This window comes from Diadema antillarum, unplaced genomic scaffold (assembly GCF_040938485.1).
Source record: "Diadema antillarum isolate AM-2024a unplaced genomic scaffold, OU_Dant_1.0 scf00000020, whole genome shotgun sequence".
NCBI classification, from domain to species: domain Eukaryota; kingdom Metazoa; phylum Echinodermata; class Echinoidea; order Diadematoida; family Diadematidae; genus Diadema; species Diadema antillarum.
Genome location: NW_027270909.1, coordinates 1,449,215 through 1,470,416, shown reverse-complemented (window position 1 = coordinate 1,470,416; position 21,202 = coordinate 1,449,215). Strand labels below are relative to the sequence as shown.

Here is a 21,202-nt window from a genome sequence, read left to right as displayed (position 1 = left end):
TATATAAAGGTCATAAAAAAAGAAAACAAAATCTGTGGAATTAAGAAACAACTAGAACTATCACTCATTGTGAACGTCACATGTGCCAAATTTCAAGCCAAATGCTACAAGTAATAGGATGAGGGACTTAGTTGAATTCACAATATTAGTGTATCATTATCATTTAAAATGCACTGTTACCATGGCAACACATTGTTCAACAATGATGAAATACAAAGTTTGCATATCTCTGTACTACAATGGTTGGATACAGTGCCAAATTTCAAGCCAAATGCTCAAAGACTGAGGGAGTTACCTGAATCCGCAATATTTTTATACGATTTTCATTCAAACTATGCTGTTACCATGGCAACACAATGATCAACCATGATGAAAGGTTAAGTTTGCACATCTACGTACTGTAGTGGTCAGGTGTGCCCAATTTCAAGCTAAATGCTCAAAGACTGAGGGAGTTGGCGGAATCCACATGCTTTTTGGTGAAAAAATGTTGTTACCATGGCAACGCATTGTTCAACAATAATGACAGATTAAGTTTGAACATCTATATGCTATAGTGGTCACATGTGCCAAATTTCAAGCCAAATGCTCAAAGACTGGGGGAGTTAACTGAATCCACAATATTTTTGCATGATATTCATTCAAAATATACTGTTACCATGGCAACACATTGATCAGCAATGACCAAAGACTATGTATGCTCATCTACATACTATAGTGGTCAGATGTGCCAAATTTCAAGCTAAATGCTCAAAGACTGAGGTAGTTACCTGAATCCACAATATTTTTGTATGCATTTTAGTGAAAAGCTGCTGTTACCATGGCAACCCATTGTTCACCACTGACGAAAGATTAAGTTTGCACATCTATATGCTATAGTGGTTGCATATGCCAAATTTCAAGCCTAATGCTCAAAGACTGAGGGAGTTAACTGAATCCACAATATTTCTGTATGATTTTCATTCAAAATATGCCGTTACCATGGCAACGCATTGATCACCACTGACGAAAGATTACCTTTGCACATCTACGTACCACAGTGGTCATGTGTGCCAAATTTCTAGCTAAATGCTCGAAGACTAAAGGAAGTTAGCAGAATCCACAATATTTTTGTATGTTTTTTTTGGTAAAAAAAAGCTGTTACCATGGCAACGCATTGCTCACCACTCACGAAAGATTAAGTTTGCACATCTATATACTATAGTGGTCATGTGTGCCGAATTTCAAGTCAAATGCTCTAAGACTGAGGGAGTTAACTGAATCCACAATATTTTCGTATGATTTTCATTCAAACTATGCTGTTACCATGGCAACACATTGATCAACAATGACGAAAGAGTAAGTTTGCACATCTACATACAATAGTGGTCACATGTGCCAATTTCTAAGCCAAATGCTTGAAAACTGAAGGAGTTAGGCTAATCAACACATTTTTGTATGATTGGTTAAAAAAAATACTGTTGCCATGGCAACAGATTCATTACCACACACATCAAATGTGTTTTGCACAAATATACACAGAGACTCCAACCCAAAGTACCTTCTGATCTGGAGATTCTCCCGACTGAAACCCCGAGCAAACGGGAGACTCAAAGTTGATGTGTGCGAAGCGCGAAATTCCTAGGGTTCTAGATGCTCTCTGGTGCTATCTAAGGCTTATTTTTTCAACATACGATAGAAATATGCAAGAAATCCTTTCCAACGGGAGACAAAGAGCCAGGGCCGGAGAAATTAAATCTCAAACAGGAGAACGGGAGATTTTGCAAAAATGGGTTTTCGGCGGGAGATCTCCCGTCGAAAACGGGAGAGTTGGAGTCTCTGTACACATTACATTGATCACATAACCCAAATTAAAACTGAACTGCTACAAAACTAAGAGAGTAGAGCAATCCACAACATTTTGCAAGATTTTTATAAAGATCTTCTGTTGCCATGGCAACGCATTATGAAATACTCATGAAAAAGGTCTCTCGCACATCTGCCCGTGATAGCGGTCACACATGCCAAATTTGAAGTTAATTGCTCAAAAAATGACAAAGTTGTTCGATCCACAAGTTTTTATGAAAATATGCCGTTGCCATGGCAACGCATTATGCGATACTAATGAAAAAGGTGTCTTGCACATCTACCTTTGATAGCAGTCACACATGCCAAATTTGGGGTCAATTGCTCAAAAAATGAGAGAGGAGTTCGATCCACAACATTTTGTTAGATTTTTTAAAAATTTGCCGTTGCCACGGCAACTCATTATGCAATACTAACGAAAAAGGTGTCTTGCACATCTCCCTTTGATAGCAGTCACACATGCTAAATTTGGGGATAATTGCTCAAAAAATGAGAGAGTAGTTCGATCCACAAGTTTTTACGAAAATATGCCATTGCCATGGCAACGCATTATGCAATACTAACGAAAAAGGTGTCTTGCACATCTACCTTTGATAGCGGTCACACATGCCAAATTTGGGGTCAATTGCTCAAAAATTGAGAGAGGAGTTCGACCCACAAGATTTTGCAACGGACCGACCGCCCGCCCGACCGCCCGCCCGCCCGCCCGCCCGCCCGACTGGCCACCCAACCTCAGGGTGATTCCTATATACCCCCCCCCCCCCCCCCACACACTATGTGTGGGTGGGGGTATAATAATCACGCATAGACAAACATCTTACTAGTGACACCAGCAGAGAAGCACACCCTATACGAAACATATGACACACATCAGAGCTAATTGTCCAGATCATTTGGCTGCATCAGTTACCATTGCATTACCTTTTTTCCTGAGGCAGTCAGGAGGTTCATGGCCTTCTCATACAGTGATATCGCCTGGCGGTTCTTTCCACTCAAGAGGGCAGCAGACCCTTCCTTTAAGTTTGTCTGTAATTCCCTTTGCTCCATGTCTCTCTGCAGCTTTTCCTTCAAGTGTCAGAGAGGAGAAGACTACCTTACAACACGGTATGCAGGAAAGTCACAGCAAATATAGATATATAGATAGACAGATAAATAGATATATAGATAAATACATAGATAAATCAATCAATCAATCAAGCAATCAAGCAAGCAAGCAATAAAATCAATCAATCAATAAATCAATCATTTTTATGTGCTCTTTGTGAATGATGTGTGACACTTTTTGGGAGCTGGGCGCCTTTGAATGTTTCTACAGATAAATGGCGCTATACAAATGCTGTTTCATCATCATCATCATCATCATCATCATCATCTTTGCTGGTGAGGTACAATTTATTGAAAACTAAAAAAGTATGAAGAGAATAAAATTTCTAAATAATTTTATGCTAGCATGGAATTACATGTACATTCATCAAGTCAATTCAACTATTTTGTTTATTTTTGTTTTTTATGGTTGTTTTTGCTACATGCCAATATTTGTTTTAAAATGATTGAAACTACTTAATTTCAATCATAATTAATTTTTATCATATTCTTGTCAGACTAACACACCTACCAATAAAATACCAGACTACATGAGAATTGATATCAATTCAATTCAATTCAAATTTATTCCGTGTTTCGACAATAAAAAAATAACATGACATACATCACTCTTTCTTCAGTGATAGGAATCATATAAAAGAACAAACAAAGTGAGTTTAACAAAGTAAAGCAGTCCTTATTATACTTACAGTAAAGATACATTGCAATGCCTGAAGTAAATTGAAATAAATATCATGCTCAACTGACTCTGTTACCTTCCATTGCTAAATTATTCATCACTTTAACTCCACCCCTTTAAAAAATATTTCAAATCTAGAATTCACTACAGAATTACATCAATCTATTTTCATTCGTCTTGTTTTCAGAACCTTTCCTCTAATCCACCTATTCATAAACATGACATGCTTATTACGTTATGTCACAACCAACCATCCCCCATGCTACCATCGAACAAGCCAACCCTACTCCGTTTCAATAATCACTCAGAGGAACAAGCTATTGTATCTGACCTGTCACTCAAACTCGCAAAGTGTGCACTAGCTTATGCACAGTGGCCAGATTGTAATATATTTCACAGAGTCACTGAGAGGAACCAAGTGTACAATCCAGCGAAGCTCTGCCTCAAATCATGTTTTGGAAACCAAAAATTGAGCAAATCAAGAAATGAAATCACCTCCAAACCTCACTTTGGTAAAGGTGATTCAAGAATTGAGATTACAATAATTTGCTTACAGACATACAAAACATGTCATTTTCAAAATTCCTTTCATAGCGATTATGATCATAATGATGAGACAAGATTTTTCTACCATCTGCAAGGCGGGGTTGGAGACGTTTCTGCTCTTCTATCCTTTAGGACTTTCGCAATCAAACCTCAGCTATCCATTACCCAGACCCCACCTTTTTCACTCATTATTTCAGAAGTTCAATATCGGTTTTATATCACACTCACCAGCTCTAGCTTCCTCCTAGCCTCTTCCTCCAGTTTTTTTCTCTCTGCTTCCTCTTGAAGTCTGGCATGTAGGTTGTCATCCCTTCTTACTGACGATGCCTCTTGCTGCTTTCTAGCTGCTGCCTGTTCTTTCTTTCTTTTCTTCTTTTCCTTTTTCTTCCCCTCTTTTCCCTCCTTCTGCTTTTCAAGCTTTCGACGCTGCTCCTCCAGACGTTGCTTTTCTATCGCAAGTCGACGCTTTTCCTCCTCCATCTCCCTAGCCTCCCGCTCCATGGTCATTCGTTGAAAGAATTCAATCTGTCGTCTCTCAATTTCTTCCTGCTCCATCGCTCTCTCTTCCTCTCGTTTCCATCTTTCTTCCATCTCTCTTTCCTTCCTCATCTTCTCTTCAAATTGCTTCCTCATTTTGTCGTCATGTTTCTTCCTTATCTTTTTCTCCCACTCTCTCTTTTCCTTCTCCAGATCCCGGTTAAGGTCTCCAGGTCTCTGGGAAGTCTTTTTGGATCTGTGAGCCTGGTGGAAAAGAACAACAATCCTACAGTCTTAGCGATCATTACAATAACAATCACTTGAATAAATACAGTGGTTACATAACATCATGATACTATCTTAACTATGCCATAGACTGAACTGTATGATAAAGATTTGACTTAGTTTTCAACAACAGTGGAAATGACATAAAATATAGTCAATGTAGTAAACTGTCAAAAACTTCTTCTTGATTTGTGGGGAGGGAGGGATAAGTCATCCCTTTGTACGACCCCTTGTACCTATACAACTTTATTGGTCAATAATAATACAAAATGTCAGTTTCCAGTTTTTGAGTAACAATTCTCACTAATAAACTCTACTCACCCTATCTCCATCACTGTCAGACTCGGAATCGTCGCTGACGAGGTCCGGCACTCCCTCGGTCTCCTTTTCCTCAATCAGTCTGTGCCTCTCCATGTCAAAGTCCATTGCCTGACGTTTAAGGTCGACTGTCGACGTCTTGGCTGCTGCACATAAAGTCTGCCCTCGCTTGTTCTCTCTGAGGGCACGGTCTAGTTCTCCGAGCTCGAAGAAGGCCTGGGCGTAGCGGTAATGACCCTAGTGAGAAAACCAAAAAATTGAGGGAGACTTATAAACTGCAAGAGACTATCAACCCATTGAGGACGAGATATTTTGCTATGAAATGCATTTCCCTTGGACACCGGCCTGAGTACACTTGGGACAACTCATCAATATCTTACTTGTTGGGCGGATTGCTTGTTGTATGAAATTGGTCTTTAAGGAGTCTGTATTCCGTCAATACTATGATATCTTGTGCAGATTCATATTACAGTACAACACCCACTGCCGTTCATCAAATGCCTTCTATTGTAATGATTACTGTAAAACGAAGAATGGTCACAAAATAAAATTGCACGTGAAAGTTCTTGTCTACACTAAACGCACTGAATGTTAGAGGCAACTTGCGAAAATTTCATGCCCTGAAAAAGGCCATTGGCTCCAATTCACAAAAATTTCACGTCGCGAAAATATTGTGTTACGGTAATCATGAAATTAAGTTTATTCTTTCTGTGCTACTTGCGGAGCCCCAGCCCTTTACCAAGCTACAGCCACATTATGTTCAGACACTTTGGGCATAAGAGTATAAGGGCAGCCGTTTATGAGTTTCTAGCCACTGTTCAGATATATCTTCTGTTTGTTACATAACATAATCTTCATCTTTTTCAGCAGCTTTGAGAATGATGTGTAACACCTTGTGAGAGCTGGGGGCCTCTGAAATGTTTGTACAGATAAATGGGGCTATATAAATGCTGTTTTATCCAATAATACCCTTGACACACAACTGTCAAACACATGACTCTCTGTCAGTTACATGACTATCTGCCAGTCACATGACTCTCTGCCAGTCACATGACTTTCTGTCAATCACATGACTCTGCCAGTCACATGACTCTCTGTCAATCACATGACTCTTTGTCAATGACCCTTGATTAAGTCTCAATTTGTGCTAGCATACACAGTAGAAAAGTCCTTGCAGTGAGTTTTCAGCTTTGGGAAAGAAGCACCCCCCTGAGCAGACAGAGCCGAGGATTACCTTGGGCCAGTCAGGTTTGAGGATGACTGCTCTACGGGCGTCCCACATGGCATCTACAAAGTTCTCCATCTGGAGGGAGGTGTGACAGCGATTGCTGTACAGGATGTGGTTGAAAACACTGCAGCAAAGTAGAAAGAAAAGACCAGTGGGAGTTACAAACTAGTAGAAGATGGCTGTTTGATTGATGGTTACTGGCACAAGGACAGGGACAGAGACAGACAGACAGACACAAACAGACAGACAGACAAACAGACAAACAGACACAGAGAAAGAAGAAAGGAGGACAGCTAGACAAAAGTACAAGCTGGACAATGAGTAATCATTATGAGACTACACATGCTCATCATGACAGAAAACTAGACAAGAAAGGAGACAATATAAAAATGAAACAGACAAGACAAAAACAGAATGAAATATATAAAACAACAACATCAAAGAAAGATGCATGGCTTAAATGTTCTTTTCCACTGACTGTCAAAATATGAAACAAAATACCGAGAAATAGTTCTCTTTACGTATAATTCCTTCCTTTAATTTGATTCAAGGGTCAAAAAGACTAGTGAAACATAACACAGATGACAAGCTTTCACTTGTCTTTCGGAAATTCCAACGACATCCACCTCAAAATGCTATGTTATCTGCATATACCACTACATTTAGGATGCTGATGCTGACAAAAATAAGGGAAAAAGTCTTATTCTTTAGTTCTTACCCTATTTTCAGTGCTTGGGTGTACATGCCGTATGCATCGCGGAACTTCCGATTATGGACTAAGTTGTTGCCTTTGTCTTTTAAAGAGTTCATTTCCTGAGGAACAAACAACAGATATCAACAAGAAACAATTACGGGCATTCAATAAAGACAGACAATGCAGAAAAAAAGACACAGGAAACTAACGATGACAGCATCATGACCTACAACAGTGTTCTTTGTATGGAAGAATTAAAGCAAATTAAAGGAGATACAGATCTGGGGCAGATCAATGGACGGATGGACAAAAAACTAACAAACAAACAAACAAAAAGCAAACATGATTTTGTGTATGACTGTGCCATACTGCAATAAACAACCAGTTGCTTTTCACAGGAAGAGAAACGGTTGCCATTTCTGTGCTGTATTCAAGCATCGGTGTGCACCACTATCATGGACGTCGGAGCTGTTGTATAAAACAAGCGTAGTATACAGTTTTCACTCTTAAAATAGAACAAGACTTTGGATTTAAAAGATGAGGCATACTTTTAGTCTCAGCTTCGCTTCATTGAATAGAGCACCTGTAACATTCACCTCACTAAATCTTATATCATCGCACTTGTGTGAACATTTACTATTTGTATATTGCATAAGCTGTTAATTTCCACAAATTTCGTGAATTTAACAACACGTGAAAATGTCTCCATGCGCTAGGATAACAGTACGTTTATGTTAGCATCTGTTTCCATTCGCGAAAACAACATCTCACGAAAATGTCTATGACCTCCTCATTCGCGAAAAAAAAAAAAAATCTGCATGCAAAAATAACAGCATATACAGTATAAGGGGCATACTCTTATCACGGGTTTTGCACGAGTTTAATGACCAGACAGGTGGGTAATCACTGATTAATTCAGCTTGACGAAAATAAACAAAAAGAACCTCTTTACCTTCTCATCCGCCTCGCTTAGTTTCATGAGCGAAGACAAAATATCTTTTCTGTGGACCACTGTGTGATGGACATACTGCCAGTCTGAAACAAAAAATGGACAACAAAGGAATGTTACCATCAAGATACAGCTGTAGGTGCATAGACTGACACACTCAAAACTAGAAATGTCGCTACAGCGACTGGTTATACCCCCGTCAAACAACATTTCATAAGCTTTGGTCAAAACAACATTTGATAAGCTTTGGTCAAAAAATTGAGGAAGTAGTTAAATCCGCAAGATCTTTCCTTGATCTTCTGCCATTAATATGCCGTTACCATGGCAACGTACTTTCGGGTACTGTCGAAAAATGCGTCTTGCACATCTACAACCAAAGGCACACATCTGTACCAAGTTTCATGGAAATTGGGCAAAAACTGAGGAAGTAGTTTGCAACACAAAATTTTCCATCATTTTGGCTCATAATATGTGAGCTGTTACCATGGCAACATACTTTTTGTCACTGTCAAGAAATGTGTCATGCTGACCTATATCCTAAGACAAACATTCAATATGAATTCCATGAGAATTGGAAGAACACTGATGAAGCAGTTTTGCCATGAAGCATTTTGCCCTATATTTTATCAATAACATGCCGTTACCATGGCAACGCACTTTTTGCCACTGCTGAAATATGTGTCTTGCACATTAACATATTCAGATGAACATCTGTACCTAATTTCATAAAAATTGATCAAAAACTGTGGGAGGAGTTCGCGACGCAAGATTTGTACCCATTTTTGCCCATAATATGCCGTTACCATGGCAACGTACTTTTGGGTACTGTCAAAAAATACGTCTTGCACATCTACAACCCAAGGCACACATCTGTGCCAAGTTTTATGGGAATCGGTTGAAAACTGAGGAAGTAGTTCGCGACGCAAGATTTGTACCCATTTTTGCCCATAATATGCTGTTACCATGGCAACGTACTTTTGGGTACTGTCAAAAAATATGTCTTGCACATCTACAACCCAAGGCACACATCTGTGCCAAGTTTTATGGGAATCGATTGAAAACTGAGGAAGTAGTTCGCGACGCAAGATTTGTACCCATTTTTGCCCATAATATGCCGTTACCATGGCAACGTACTTTTGGGTACTGTCAAAAAATATGTCTTGCACATCTACAACCCAAGGCACACATCTGTGCCAAGTTTTATGGGAATCGGTTGAAAACTGAGGAAGTAGTTCGCGACGCAAGATTTGCAACGGACCGACCGCCCGACCGACCGCCCGACCGACCGCCCGACCGCCCGACCGCCCGACCGCCCGACCGCCCGACCGCCCGACCGACCGTCCGCTGATTCCTATATACCCCCTTCAAACTTCGTTTGGCGGGGGTATAATGAAAGGTAACTAGCAAATTCCGTCAAATTCAAACAAACCAGGCGATGAAGTGTGAATTTTCTTCAATTTGTCTCCCTCTAGAAATGAAATTTGTCAGATCGCAACTGCTGATCTATAATTTTACAGACATATCGGAAAAAAAGGAACCACAGGACTCCAACCTGTCATCTACCGCTTTCAGCACCACGACACTTTACCACCAGGCTATCCCTGGTTGGTGGCAGGGACATAATGAACATGAAACAAATACCAAAGCTCTGAAATTCGGACATTGTTATATCAAATGGTCCAAGCGTACAAGGCATTTATGAAAGCAAGAGAATAGTAAGCACGGGATGAAGGTTGAGGTGTAAATTTTCTTCAATTTGTCTCCCTCTACAAAATTGCAACTTCTGCTCTGTAGATCAGCACTTGCAATCTTACACCTCAACCTTCACCCCACTGCCTAATATCATCATGATACCAGGCAATGTCTTTATACAGGATAAAAACTACAATCAAATAGTTTTGTTGGAGGCATGAAAGTGATAAACTCCATACCAGATGTCCCAATCTTACTGACTAAAAGATAGGCAAGACTTGCTCCAAAGTAAAAGAGAAAGAGCAAACTCCCATTGGAGTGTGGGGCAATATCATCAAGAAAAATAAAAAACAACAGCTAGGAATGGTCAAAATTCAAATTTTCCCTCCAAATTCAGAATGGTTGGGAGGTCTGCCATGCTGATGCATGCTTTAACTGGACTACACACAAAGAGTAAAACAAGTAACACAGCTAAAAAAGAGGATAGAAAGAAAGAAAGAAAGGAAGAAAGATAGAAATATATTTCAGTTTAGACAATCCAACGCAGAAAATTTTCAGCAGTCCTCACTTGGAACAGCGAGCATTCACCGTTTTTTTTTTATCTTGAGAACTGATCCTTGATTTCCCTTCATGTTATCGAAGTTTGACCCAGACTTAGTTATATCACAAGATCTTACAGAATGCAAAAATCCTTCCACTTCTCAAGAGATGAATTCTCTTATCCATACCATAAAATAATAATAACAGCTGTTTTTTATATAAAGCACATTTCACACTTGTTAAATATCTCAAAGCGCTTTACAGACTATCATTACCCCAGTCACTAGATACATACAAGTATATCTCTACAATAATTGTTTTCTATAGAACTGATAATATCACGACCCTTGACCTATGAACTTTGACCCCCATACTTACAGTGCTTGAGTGTGACCAGAATGAGAAGCCTGACAGTGTTATTCTCTGGCAGCTTTTTCTTGGTCCTCACATTGTCACTGTCAGCAAGAAACCAAACAAAAATTATGAATGACAAGTATTTTATTATTTGGTCTAGGTAACAATATACAAGTTTGAATGGATGGTACAGTTTCAGTTGAGATGGCATTTCCAAAGTTTTTTGATGATGATTTTCTTTTTTTGAGATAATGAGAAACCTCTTCTGAAATATGAAAGAGCATATCATTCTAAGAGGAATTCAATTTTTTTTTTCATGAAAACTGGTTTTGAAATGCTGACATCGCCAAAACAAAGAAATCTAAACAAAAGGTAGGACCCACCTCTTATTAGGATCGCTTTGTTTTACTTTTCAACAGGTGCATACTACACATCCTTTTAACCTGTTCCATACAGGAACCTGGTGGCCTGTGTATTAAATCAATGGGCATTTCACAATTAAGGATGGAACAGGTTAATTCATCTCCTCTGATGACACTGCACAGATAAGGGTGGTCATAGTGTGAGAGAATTACACAACAGTTCAACTCTGATAGAATAAAGTTCAGGGAATACTGCATTAACGAGGAATGTTTGCGTGTATTTCAATTTCGCAAATTACGCGAGAGCCGAGTTTCACAAAATGAAAATGCATGCTGAAGATCTTGTCTTCACTATATGCACTGAATGCTAGAGGCAACTCGCGAAAATTTCATGCTGCGAATAAGGCCGTCGGCACCCATTCGTGAAAATTTCATGGTGCAAACATTTTGTGTTCTACAATAGACAGCCTGTAGAGAAAGAGTGGTACACAATCACAATTGGTCCATCTCAAAGGATCTTACACAGACTAGGATATACACTGGGTCATAGAGAAATGGTTTCACTCTTCTTGTTGTTACGTGTACCTCACATGTGATGATGTCTGCAGTCATGGCATTGAATCATATCCTGAGATTCTCTTTAAAAAGTACTTTTCTACGTCATACTGTCCTTAACAAGGTAGGAAAATAGCTTTAATCTACAAGTGAGAGATAGTTTCTAAACGATACTCACAAAAAGTTTTTGGAATAAGAGTTGTTTTTGGCGACCTTCAGAGCATCAGCAAACTCTTCATTCTGTAAAGAAAGAAAAAACAACAAACAACATCAAGACTCCATACAAAAATTATCTGAATGTTACATGCTATTGATATAATACTATGTCCTTTTGAATATTTATCAGCCAGAATTACTCATTACATGACATTCAAGAATTCATCTCATCAAGTGTTACACTACTGTAAACGTCAATATTTTCGCGTGATTAATTTTTCGCGCTGAGCGGCTCGAAAACATATTTGCGGGTTCTTAAATTCGCGCTCCACAGCGGGTTAATACACAGTCTCTGTTTTCATCCAGCGATGCCAGCGTACGATACTTAGTAAGCGACGTAGTGAGCGGCGCGAGTGCGAGTACAAGCGCTCAACTACGTAGTTCATGTGTATTTATGTACTGTAGTACTAGTACTGTAGTCGCGGGGATGTAGCACACCAATTGGCCATGGGCTCGGTGCGTGCGGTGCGCGCGATGATACTGCTATAGCGTAAACATGTCTGTACTACGTAGCAGTATCATCGACGAAGCGCACACAATTCAGGCCGTTCAAAATGTCCACAGAAAATTGCGAAGATATATTCGCACGTTTTTGAATTCGCGCGAGCCGAACGTAGCGCGAAATCCGCGAAAATTAATGTACCGCGAAAATTTCCACGTTTACAGTATATAATGAAAACATCATTGTTCACACATCATCTTGGATGAGCAAAGTCACCTTAAATAACGTGAATATTTTCACGCGACTAATTTTATTGCGCTCAGCCAGGTAAGAAGAGTTTTGCGTGTTTTTAATTCCGCAGAATCAAGACATCAACAACTGGAACATATATGGCAAGCAAAGATAACCGCATGCTTTTATTTTTGCACTACTTTCTGGTTGCGCGAGCTGCGCAAAAATTTCGACACCGCAAAAATTTCCACTTTTACAGTACTTGAGATCTCTGCACACTCTACAGACTGATAGTGTGGGGAGGGAGTTGGCATTATCAAATCATTCTCCATTCACAGCCAACAAGAGTACACACCTGTTAGAATACAACTGCCCTTCAGCATATATTTGCACCAAAGCATTATACAGTGTGCTCATCATTAATCCGTTGAGGACTGTTTGATTTTGCTACAACACGCATTTTCCATTGACGCTTGCCCGAGTATACTCGGGACTCGTCCTCAACGGGTTAATGGTCAACTTCATTCAAGATTCATAGGTTGCATGTACGATGCCTATAAAGCTGTAGATGATATGCTATGAGGATTCTCTGATGTATGCAAGTCTGGCCATTCTTCCAATAACAGTTTTCCTACCCTGCCGGATCTTATGGTTGGTATAGTTTTGGTTGAGGTGGGGTTTCAGGTTTCCAACTTTTCTTGTACGATAATGGGTCACCTCTTATAAAATATAGTAATATAGTAGAGCATATGATTCTAAGAGGAATTCAAATCCAATAGGTGGAATTTGGTTTTGAAATGCCTCAGATATCCAAAAACAAAGAGGTCGTAATAAAAGGTAGGACCCACCTTTTATCAGGACCACCTTTTTGGGTATCTCAGCCATTTCAAAACTGATTTTCATCAAATGAAATTTGAATTCCTCTAAGATATATATCTTCTTTCATATTTCATAATTAGATTCTGACTATCCAACCAAAAGTTAAAATCTGAATCGCCATCTCAACCAAAAACTAAACCATCCCTTTAAGTTGACGTCATCTCACTTACCCTCTCTACTTCCTCCATCAGCTGTGTGACAGACTGGAAGTCTGACTGCTGCACCTGTTAACAGGAAACAGACAACATTTTAAGTGAAAATAGAAATATATTTTACATGAGAATGTGAACACATTTTCAAGAGGCAATGCAAATATATATATGTATTTCAGGGGATCATGTCAATATATTTTGGTGAGAGTGCGAAAACATTTTTGGTGAAAATGTAAATAGACTTATAAAAGGGTTTGCTGAGGTGGAAATGTCAATACACTTTATGTGAGAATGTAAACACATTTTTAGAGGGACTGTAACATATTTTAGGTGAGAGTGTGAACACATTTGAAGTGAAAATTTAACCATACTTGGGTGAGAATGTGAACACAATTTGAGAGGGAATGTGAACACACTTACTATGACACATTACAGAACAGAATATGAACACATTTCAGGCGAGAATATTTTACACACATTTCAGATGAGAGTGTGAATATATATCAGGTCAGAATGTTTTTGTTCTAGTACAGAGCCCTTCTGAGTACTGCATCTTCGATGCCTCATGTAGTTTTTCATTTTCGGTCACTTAACACCAGATACAATGTGTACCAAAAAGCAATCAAAATGTTATATGACAGGTACATATAACCTATGAGTTGCTGAAATGGTATTATGTTTTGGTATTTTCTGTGCACATTTGCTCATGAACCCTATATATTTCTGATTACACAATTTTTATAAGTCTTTTTACTGAGTTCAAAGTTTGGGAATAAAGAACATCTGTATTGAATTCATATATTTGAGTGGAATCATTATTGCCCATGTAGCTGGATAAAATGCAACACATAAACAGATGCAATAATCTTTTAAGTTGAAGTTTTGCATGTTGCAGTGTACTCACCAATTTAAAATAATTGATGGTGAACTCAAAAATGATTTCAAGTTCATCGAGTCTGCTGAAGGCTGCTCTCTTTCCTTCAGTCGATGTTGAGCTGAGGAAAGACAAATCAATATCTCATCATTTCCATGACACGCTAGCTGGGAGGAGAAACTTTGTGCGCTTTGTGTTTTTAAGCAATATTCGTCACAATTTTCTGGTGATTTTTACGTTTCATCAATTTACTTAGCCTTTTGTCAAGACCCTCTCACTTTATGATGGCTATGCCGAGTGCGTGAAGTGAGCCAAGCAGAGCAAAACAGTATGAGGGCCTTTTGAGATCTGCTTCACACATTATTATTCATGACACATGAACCCTACTGAATATTCATATTAACGAGATCCAGTCAACCAATGGAATGGCCCGCTCCCCACATCCTTGGCATTGTCTGGCCTGTTTGCACGCATCACTGACCACCCATGGAGGTCTGTGGCGTGCATTCGCCATCATGCAAATTGGGCTTGGGCAGACAGACACACAGATTGGTCGATTTTTTGCTACCCAATGCGGGTAGCAATTCAAGCATACTTCAAAGGGCTAACATAAGGATGCAAATCAGATCTCAAAAGGCCCTCGCGCTGACACACTCAGCTGGGCTCACTTCATTCCCAATTCGCCCACCACCATACAGCAAGAGGGCCTTGGCAAAAGGCTAGAGTATACTGGGCAGAACAAAGAATGTAGTGACCTTAACAAGCAACAATCAACATTTACACGAAAGGTCATACCACCAGCACATGTATTGAGCAAAAATCTGTTTCAGATAAATGGACAAACCAGTGAACTTATAACTAGGTATTTGAAACAGTGAAGTGACAATGTAGTAGACTTCAAAATAAGATTACATCCTCAGCTTTGTTAACATTTTTGCTTTGTTTGGATTTACTTTTCCCCCTTGTCTTTTTCATCAATGACTATGCTATTCTTGAAATCTATGGCTGGGTTGAGCATAGGTAAAAAGATCAATCTTTCATCCTATAAACACCATGAAGAATTACTTACTAGCAATATACAAAATAGTTATGTGTTGTATGAAAGTTTGCATGGTGATGTAACTGTAATAGACATGTGCGCGGTATTCAACACCATGTGTACGTTGTCCTTGAACGGACTGATATTACAGGATAGAAGACCCTAGAAAGGGAAGAGTGAAGGAAGGAAGCAACAGATTGTTAAAGGTACTGTTTCCTATTGGGAGCAGTGTTTTAAAAAATGTTTAAAGAGTTATTACATTTGATGCAGAGGTGTAGGTCAGTTGTATCACAAAACATCCTATCATATACAATTTTCACAACAAAGCCTAAAATATAAGGAGATATAGATTTTCTCAATAAACAGTAACTGTAGACGGTTTAGTCTGCACACATTTTGTTTATAAATTATTGTTCACATTTTGTATAATACTCCACATCGATTTTACCGATACAAATTTGACAGTGGTTGTTTCTATCCCTAACTCACATTTTAGAACTATTTTGAAGCACTAATGCTGGGTTTTTGTGTCATCTGCAAATGGTGAATTATGCCTTTAAGGTCAAGGACTCTTCCTGCTCTAGGTACACGTACCTTATAGTCAAGGTCAATGTCCTTTTGTCGGACATTGGCTAGACAGTCCAATACAAACTTGGGAGCGTGAGATCAAAGACACACTGGTTTAAGCTTGATGGTCACTGATACAGCAGTAATTGTCAACTTTATTGTGCCCTTTTCCCAATTTAATCTTTACCCTTATGGTGTCTTTTGCCCAAATTCAGTGTCATTATCCTCCCCTGGCAGTTTAGGAATTTGAAGTCACCTCTTGTAATAATCCTGTCTTTTAGTCTCTTTGTCCAATTGTTGTAGAACAGCCTTTTCCATGAGTAATCCACTGTTAACCCGTTGAGGACGGTTTGATTTTGCTACAACACATATTTCCCATAGACATCTGCCCGAGTATACTCGGGTCTCGTCCTCAACGGGTTAACATTGTACTCCCCTGTCCCCTTTATGGAGGGCAGCTGTAGCCCTTGGGCCATTGTGTAAAGCTCAAATAGTGATTGTACACAAGCCAAAGAGGACCTTGGAGAAGGCAGACTGGGTTATGACTGCTTGGAGAGAGGGGTCTGGGTTTTGACTGCTTGGAGAGAGGGGTCTGGGTTTTGACTGCTTGATGAGAGGGGTCTGGGTTATGACTGCTTGGAGAGAGGGGTCTGGGTTTTGACTGCTTGGAGAGAGGGGTCTGGGTTTTGACTGCTTGGAGAGAGGGGTCTGGGTTTTGACTGCTTGGAGAGAGGGGTCTGGGTTTTGACTACTTGGAGAGAGGGGTCTGGGTTTTGACTGCTTGGAGAGAGGGGTCTGGTTTTTGACTGCTTGGAGAGAGGGGTCTGGGTTTTGACTGCTTGGAGAGAAGATGTCAATAAATGTTTCTCCCAGCACCAATCAAAATGAGATGACTGTGTGACTGATTTTCATCTCATGTTCAAGGAAAAAATAGTAGGGAGAGTGTAAGCCGTAAGGAAGGCAAATAGTGATAGCTAAAAGGGCTGGAGGTTGAGGTAGCACAGAAGGAGATGAAAAGATAGGAGACAGGGATAGTTGGTATCTAGCTGGTCTTACTCATCAACGATGAGGTTTTGTTTTCTCATCCATTTCTGCCATTTGGGGGCCAGTGTGCTACGATTGTAGAGTAGAGGAGCGAAGACGATGATGCGGAGGTTGTTCTCGTGACACTTGCGTCCCTCTCTCAGAAGTCTGTTCCATCCATCGACCACATCCTTCGGCTGTCAAACAAACACAGAAAAGAATTCAGAAACTGTCAAGTAACAATGAACTTGAATTAAACTGCTCTTGCAGTGGGACAGACATAAGGCTGGGAAAAAATTCCTGAATCGTTTTATCAATTCTGCATTAACGATCTAAAATCTAAAACCTTTTTTTTTTAAACTTAGGCTCTAATTCATCAGGCAGCAGCAAATAACTGATCACTCTCAACCTTTGCTGCTTAATTTGACACCAGCACAAAACAGAATGCAAGATCTGATTGTTCTTCTTTTTCCTGAACTATGGAAACAATATACAAAACGTTACAGATTCATATTTATCCTCATGTTGAGACAAACATTATTTGTTACAAAACTTTCATCTTCAGAAATATTTTTCTGGATACAATAAACCCTTTGCACCAATTTATCATTTAGAGTAAATGACCTTTGAAATGATATAAAAAAACTTCGAAATACCATTATTTAGCACTTTTTTATTCGTTGTTATTATGATTAAAGATGATGACGACACAGCATACACTTCATCTTATCATCACTGTTCTTTGTTTGGTGATTGGTAGGCACACTGGCTGGCAGAGATACAGTGTGTGTGCAGGAAGGTGGGAAACACCTCCCTAGTCTGCTAGCAAACCAACCACCAATGAATAGAGATTACCTAATCCCCTAATCCCCCTAATTCCCATTGTTTCACAATGGCCTTCCTGTTGGACTGAGGCACACTACTACTACTACACCCAAGTGGGCTTGGTATATCATGTCAAGTTTGGGGTGGGGGGGGGGGAGTTATCTGCGGATGCTACTAAAAGAGCCTGGCAAGTTAGACCAATAAAGTACTTGAGCACAAAAATTGTTAAAAGATGGAAGACGATTGGAACATAGTTTTTGAACAAACCAATAACAAGGAAGTAATGAAGCTAAGACATCATCACAGAAGTTGATCTGTGTGTGATTTAACAGATATCCTTTCTCATCAAACATGGAAAACCTTATTTCCTTTACAAGCTCATGTCCAATTCTAACAAAACTTTACACACTGTGTCTGCTGCATTTCCTCAATTCCTTTATGCAAACTTTTAAGTTAAAACATAATTATCAGAAGGGCTCCAAATTCATTCAGTTTCTACAGGTGTATGAGAACTATGTTCTGCCTGTAATACAAGGAGTGACATTTCACTTTGACTTTCCCCACACAAACTCCTGTCACACAAGACTAACCTCTGTTTTGGCATGCACCTTGCCACACTTGCATGTGTGGAACTGTTGTTTGACAGTGGAAGAGGGAGACAGCGTGATTTGAATCTTCCGTCCTTGCTCCACATTCTCTGATTCTGCCGAGTCCTTTCTCCCAGTAAACACCACTGTAGAAGATAAGAACCAGAAAAATAATTCAATACATTCATACACTGCCTATTAAAAATGAAGAAAAAAATGTTGGCACAATATTTTTTTACTGTTTACCCTCATGTATGTATCTTTGAAAAAATGAAGTCAAAGCCCCGATACAAAATTGATAAGATTTACACAAGCACATACTAGTATGTTTCACTGTTGTGTAGGGATTGGTTTAGTTTTATAGAGAGCGGGTGCACGTTCAATGAAATATCGTGGCACATACAGTAGTATTAAGTAATGTACCATTTTTGAAGTGTACTGTACATCTATGTAGTTTATTTGAGAGGTGGTTTCTGGCATGATCTCTTTCTTCAAGCTTCAGAATGCAAGTCCACTCAAATGATAACAATTCTCTTCATACATTGCATGAGACACACAGTTGACACACTATGAAAGGGTGCATGGGCGAATGGGGGTGGAGTCTCTATGATAGAGAACTTTGGTTGTTGTAGAAACAAAGGCGAGACTAGTTTTAGAAAGGAGGTAGTGTTCTTGGATTTGGTTTCAACAACAATTCCAAGTAATCAATGGGGGAAGGGCAGGATGTCTGGGTTTGACTTCACTTGGTCGTAAATTAGATGGGGCGAAATGTACAATGTATACTCAAGGGATGATGAAGGTCGATGACTCACTGGAGGTGGAAAGTATTGTTGGGGGTCATTGACTGGCTGGAGCTGAAATGACATTTCGGGTCATCATGGGGTGGGGGGGGGGGGGTAGTGACAAATTTGTATATCATTACACAATACTATGATCAAATGATTGCCACAGTCATTACGCCAAATCTTGTAAAACATTTTACTGGTGATGAGATTTCCAATAATTTAACTCAATAATCAAAATTCAATAATAATATTCAATTAATAATTCAAAACTACAATGATATGATCTGCTATCATTTCAGCAATCATATTCTAAGTTTACAGAGCATTAGAGTAGACAAATCAAGACTCAGTTCTTGGTTGGAAAAAAAGCGAGAAAAAAGGGAAAGAGATAGCCTGCATTAAAACAAAAAAAGAAGGCGAATCTACTGTGGAGAGTTGCATCGTGGGATTAAAATTAAAAAGATTTTCTCTTCACGCGTTATGCACACCCATCACACATGGGACAAATTACAGTAACTTATCTTTTTAATTCAAACAAGATAATCAAGCTAGATTGATTTTCACATTGCACTGCATAATGCAAGAATTAACAAAATATAGAGGACTTTCATCATATGTATCTGACAAACTGACCACCTTGCATAAAGACTGAGTTTGTCATATTAGTGACATTTGATGATTTCTGGAAAAGAGCCCTTACTAGAGAGAAAATAACTTAAAGGCATAATCTACCATTTGCAGAAGAAACAAAAACCCAGCATTAGTCCTTTAGTTCTAAAATGTGAGTTAGGGATAGCTACTGCCACTGTAAAAATTTGAATAGTATCTGTGTAATTGATGTTACAGTGTAAGTATTGTTAAATACACAAAATGTGAACAATAGTTACATGTACACACACACAAAAAAAAATGTTTCCAGACTAAACCATCTACAGTTATGGTTTAATGAGAAAAATACAGATATCTCCTTATATTTTAGGCTCTATTGCAAAAATGTTATATACATTGTAGTAGGATGTTTTATGATACAACAGACCTACACACAAGTTGTATGCATCAAATGTGATATCTTGGACATTTTTTAAATCACTGCTCCCAAAGGTAAACAGGACCTTCAAGTCCAATCTTGATTTGATTTCTGATATAGTACACAATGTACATCAACTAGCATGACTGCATGCAAGTAGCAGACCATACAAGTGATCAAAAACTTGTGATGATCCCAACATGAATATGAGTATATGGGACCACTAGTGATGTATTAGGCAATGGGACAGTACACCATCACCTAAATTTCTGCATCGTCATTCCCTTGCAACATACATGTAGGCCTACATTATCAAGTAAGGAACATTGTATGACACTGACAAAAAGTTCAAGTCTACCCCATGTTATACTTTGATTTTCCCTCTTGTTGTAAGAAGTACACATGTATCAAACAGACACCAAACAGATTTTATCACTTAATGCCATACATTTGTTCTGAAGAGAGCTTCCCTCATACAAAAGACATCATGACATGGCAGCCATAGAAGGAAACAGTAACACATTCACTGTACATTGCACAATTTTGGCTGCAAAACTAGTCAAATTATGAGTCACATGAGTAATACACTTGTAGTTGAGAGTTTCAGTCACGCATTATTCTTACTTGGCTGTATGCCAAGACACAGTGGATCTTTGCATCTCACTAATTAGCCTGCTGATCAATTTAGAAATTGTAAGCTCTTAAATTTGTCTGCAACCTAAACTGAAAGGTTACACCTGTTCATGCAGTAACATGTACATAATCATGTAACATACACTGTACTATAGAGTTATATCGGTACACTCTTCATTATGCATGATATAATACTTTCAATGATTCTACCTAATACTCTAATCAGTATACACCACATTCTCTTGGGGTGCTGACAGTGTATGCAAACCCATTTCATTACAGGTTGACTTTCAGATC

The 21,202-nt window shown here is 39.0% G+C and overlaps 1 protein-coding gene across 1 annotated transcript in view; it reads right to left on the bottom strand.

The window, feature by feature from the left end:
• LOC139729423 (uncharacterized) overlaps positions 1–21,202 on the bottom strand; it is a 78,969-nt gene that overhangs the window by 42,724 nt on the left and 15,043 nt on the right. The window contains exons 2-13 of the mRNA XM_071640352.1: positions 18,464–18,606; positions 17,082–17,245; positions 14,450–14,540; positions 13,564–13,617; positions 11,804–11,865; positions 10,733–10,809; positions 8,126–8,208; positions 7,198–7,292; positions 6,486–6,603; positions 5,255–5,488; positions 4,400–4,912; positions 2,764–2,907 (exon numbers count right to left, since the gene is read on the bottom strand). Coding sequence (XP_071496453.1) covers positions 2,764–2,907; positions 4,400–4,912; positions 5,255–5,488; positions 6,486–6,603; positions 7,198–7,292; positions 8,126–8,208; positions 10,733–10,809; positions 11,804–11,865; positions 13,564–13,617; positions 14,450–14,540; positions 17,082–17,245; positions 18,464–18,606 — 1,778 coding nt within the window. The remainder of the gene's footprint in view (positions 1–2,763; positions 2,908–4,399; positions 4,913–5,254; positions 5,489–6,485; positions 6,604–7,197; positions 7,293–8,125; positions 8,209–10,732; positions 10,810–11,803; positions 11,866–13,563; positions 13,618–14,449; positions 14,541–17,081; positions 17,246–18,463; positions 18,607–21,202) is intronic.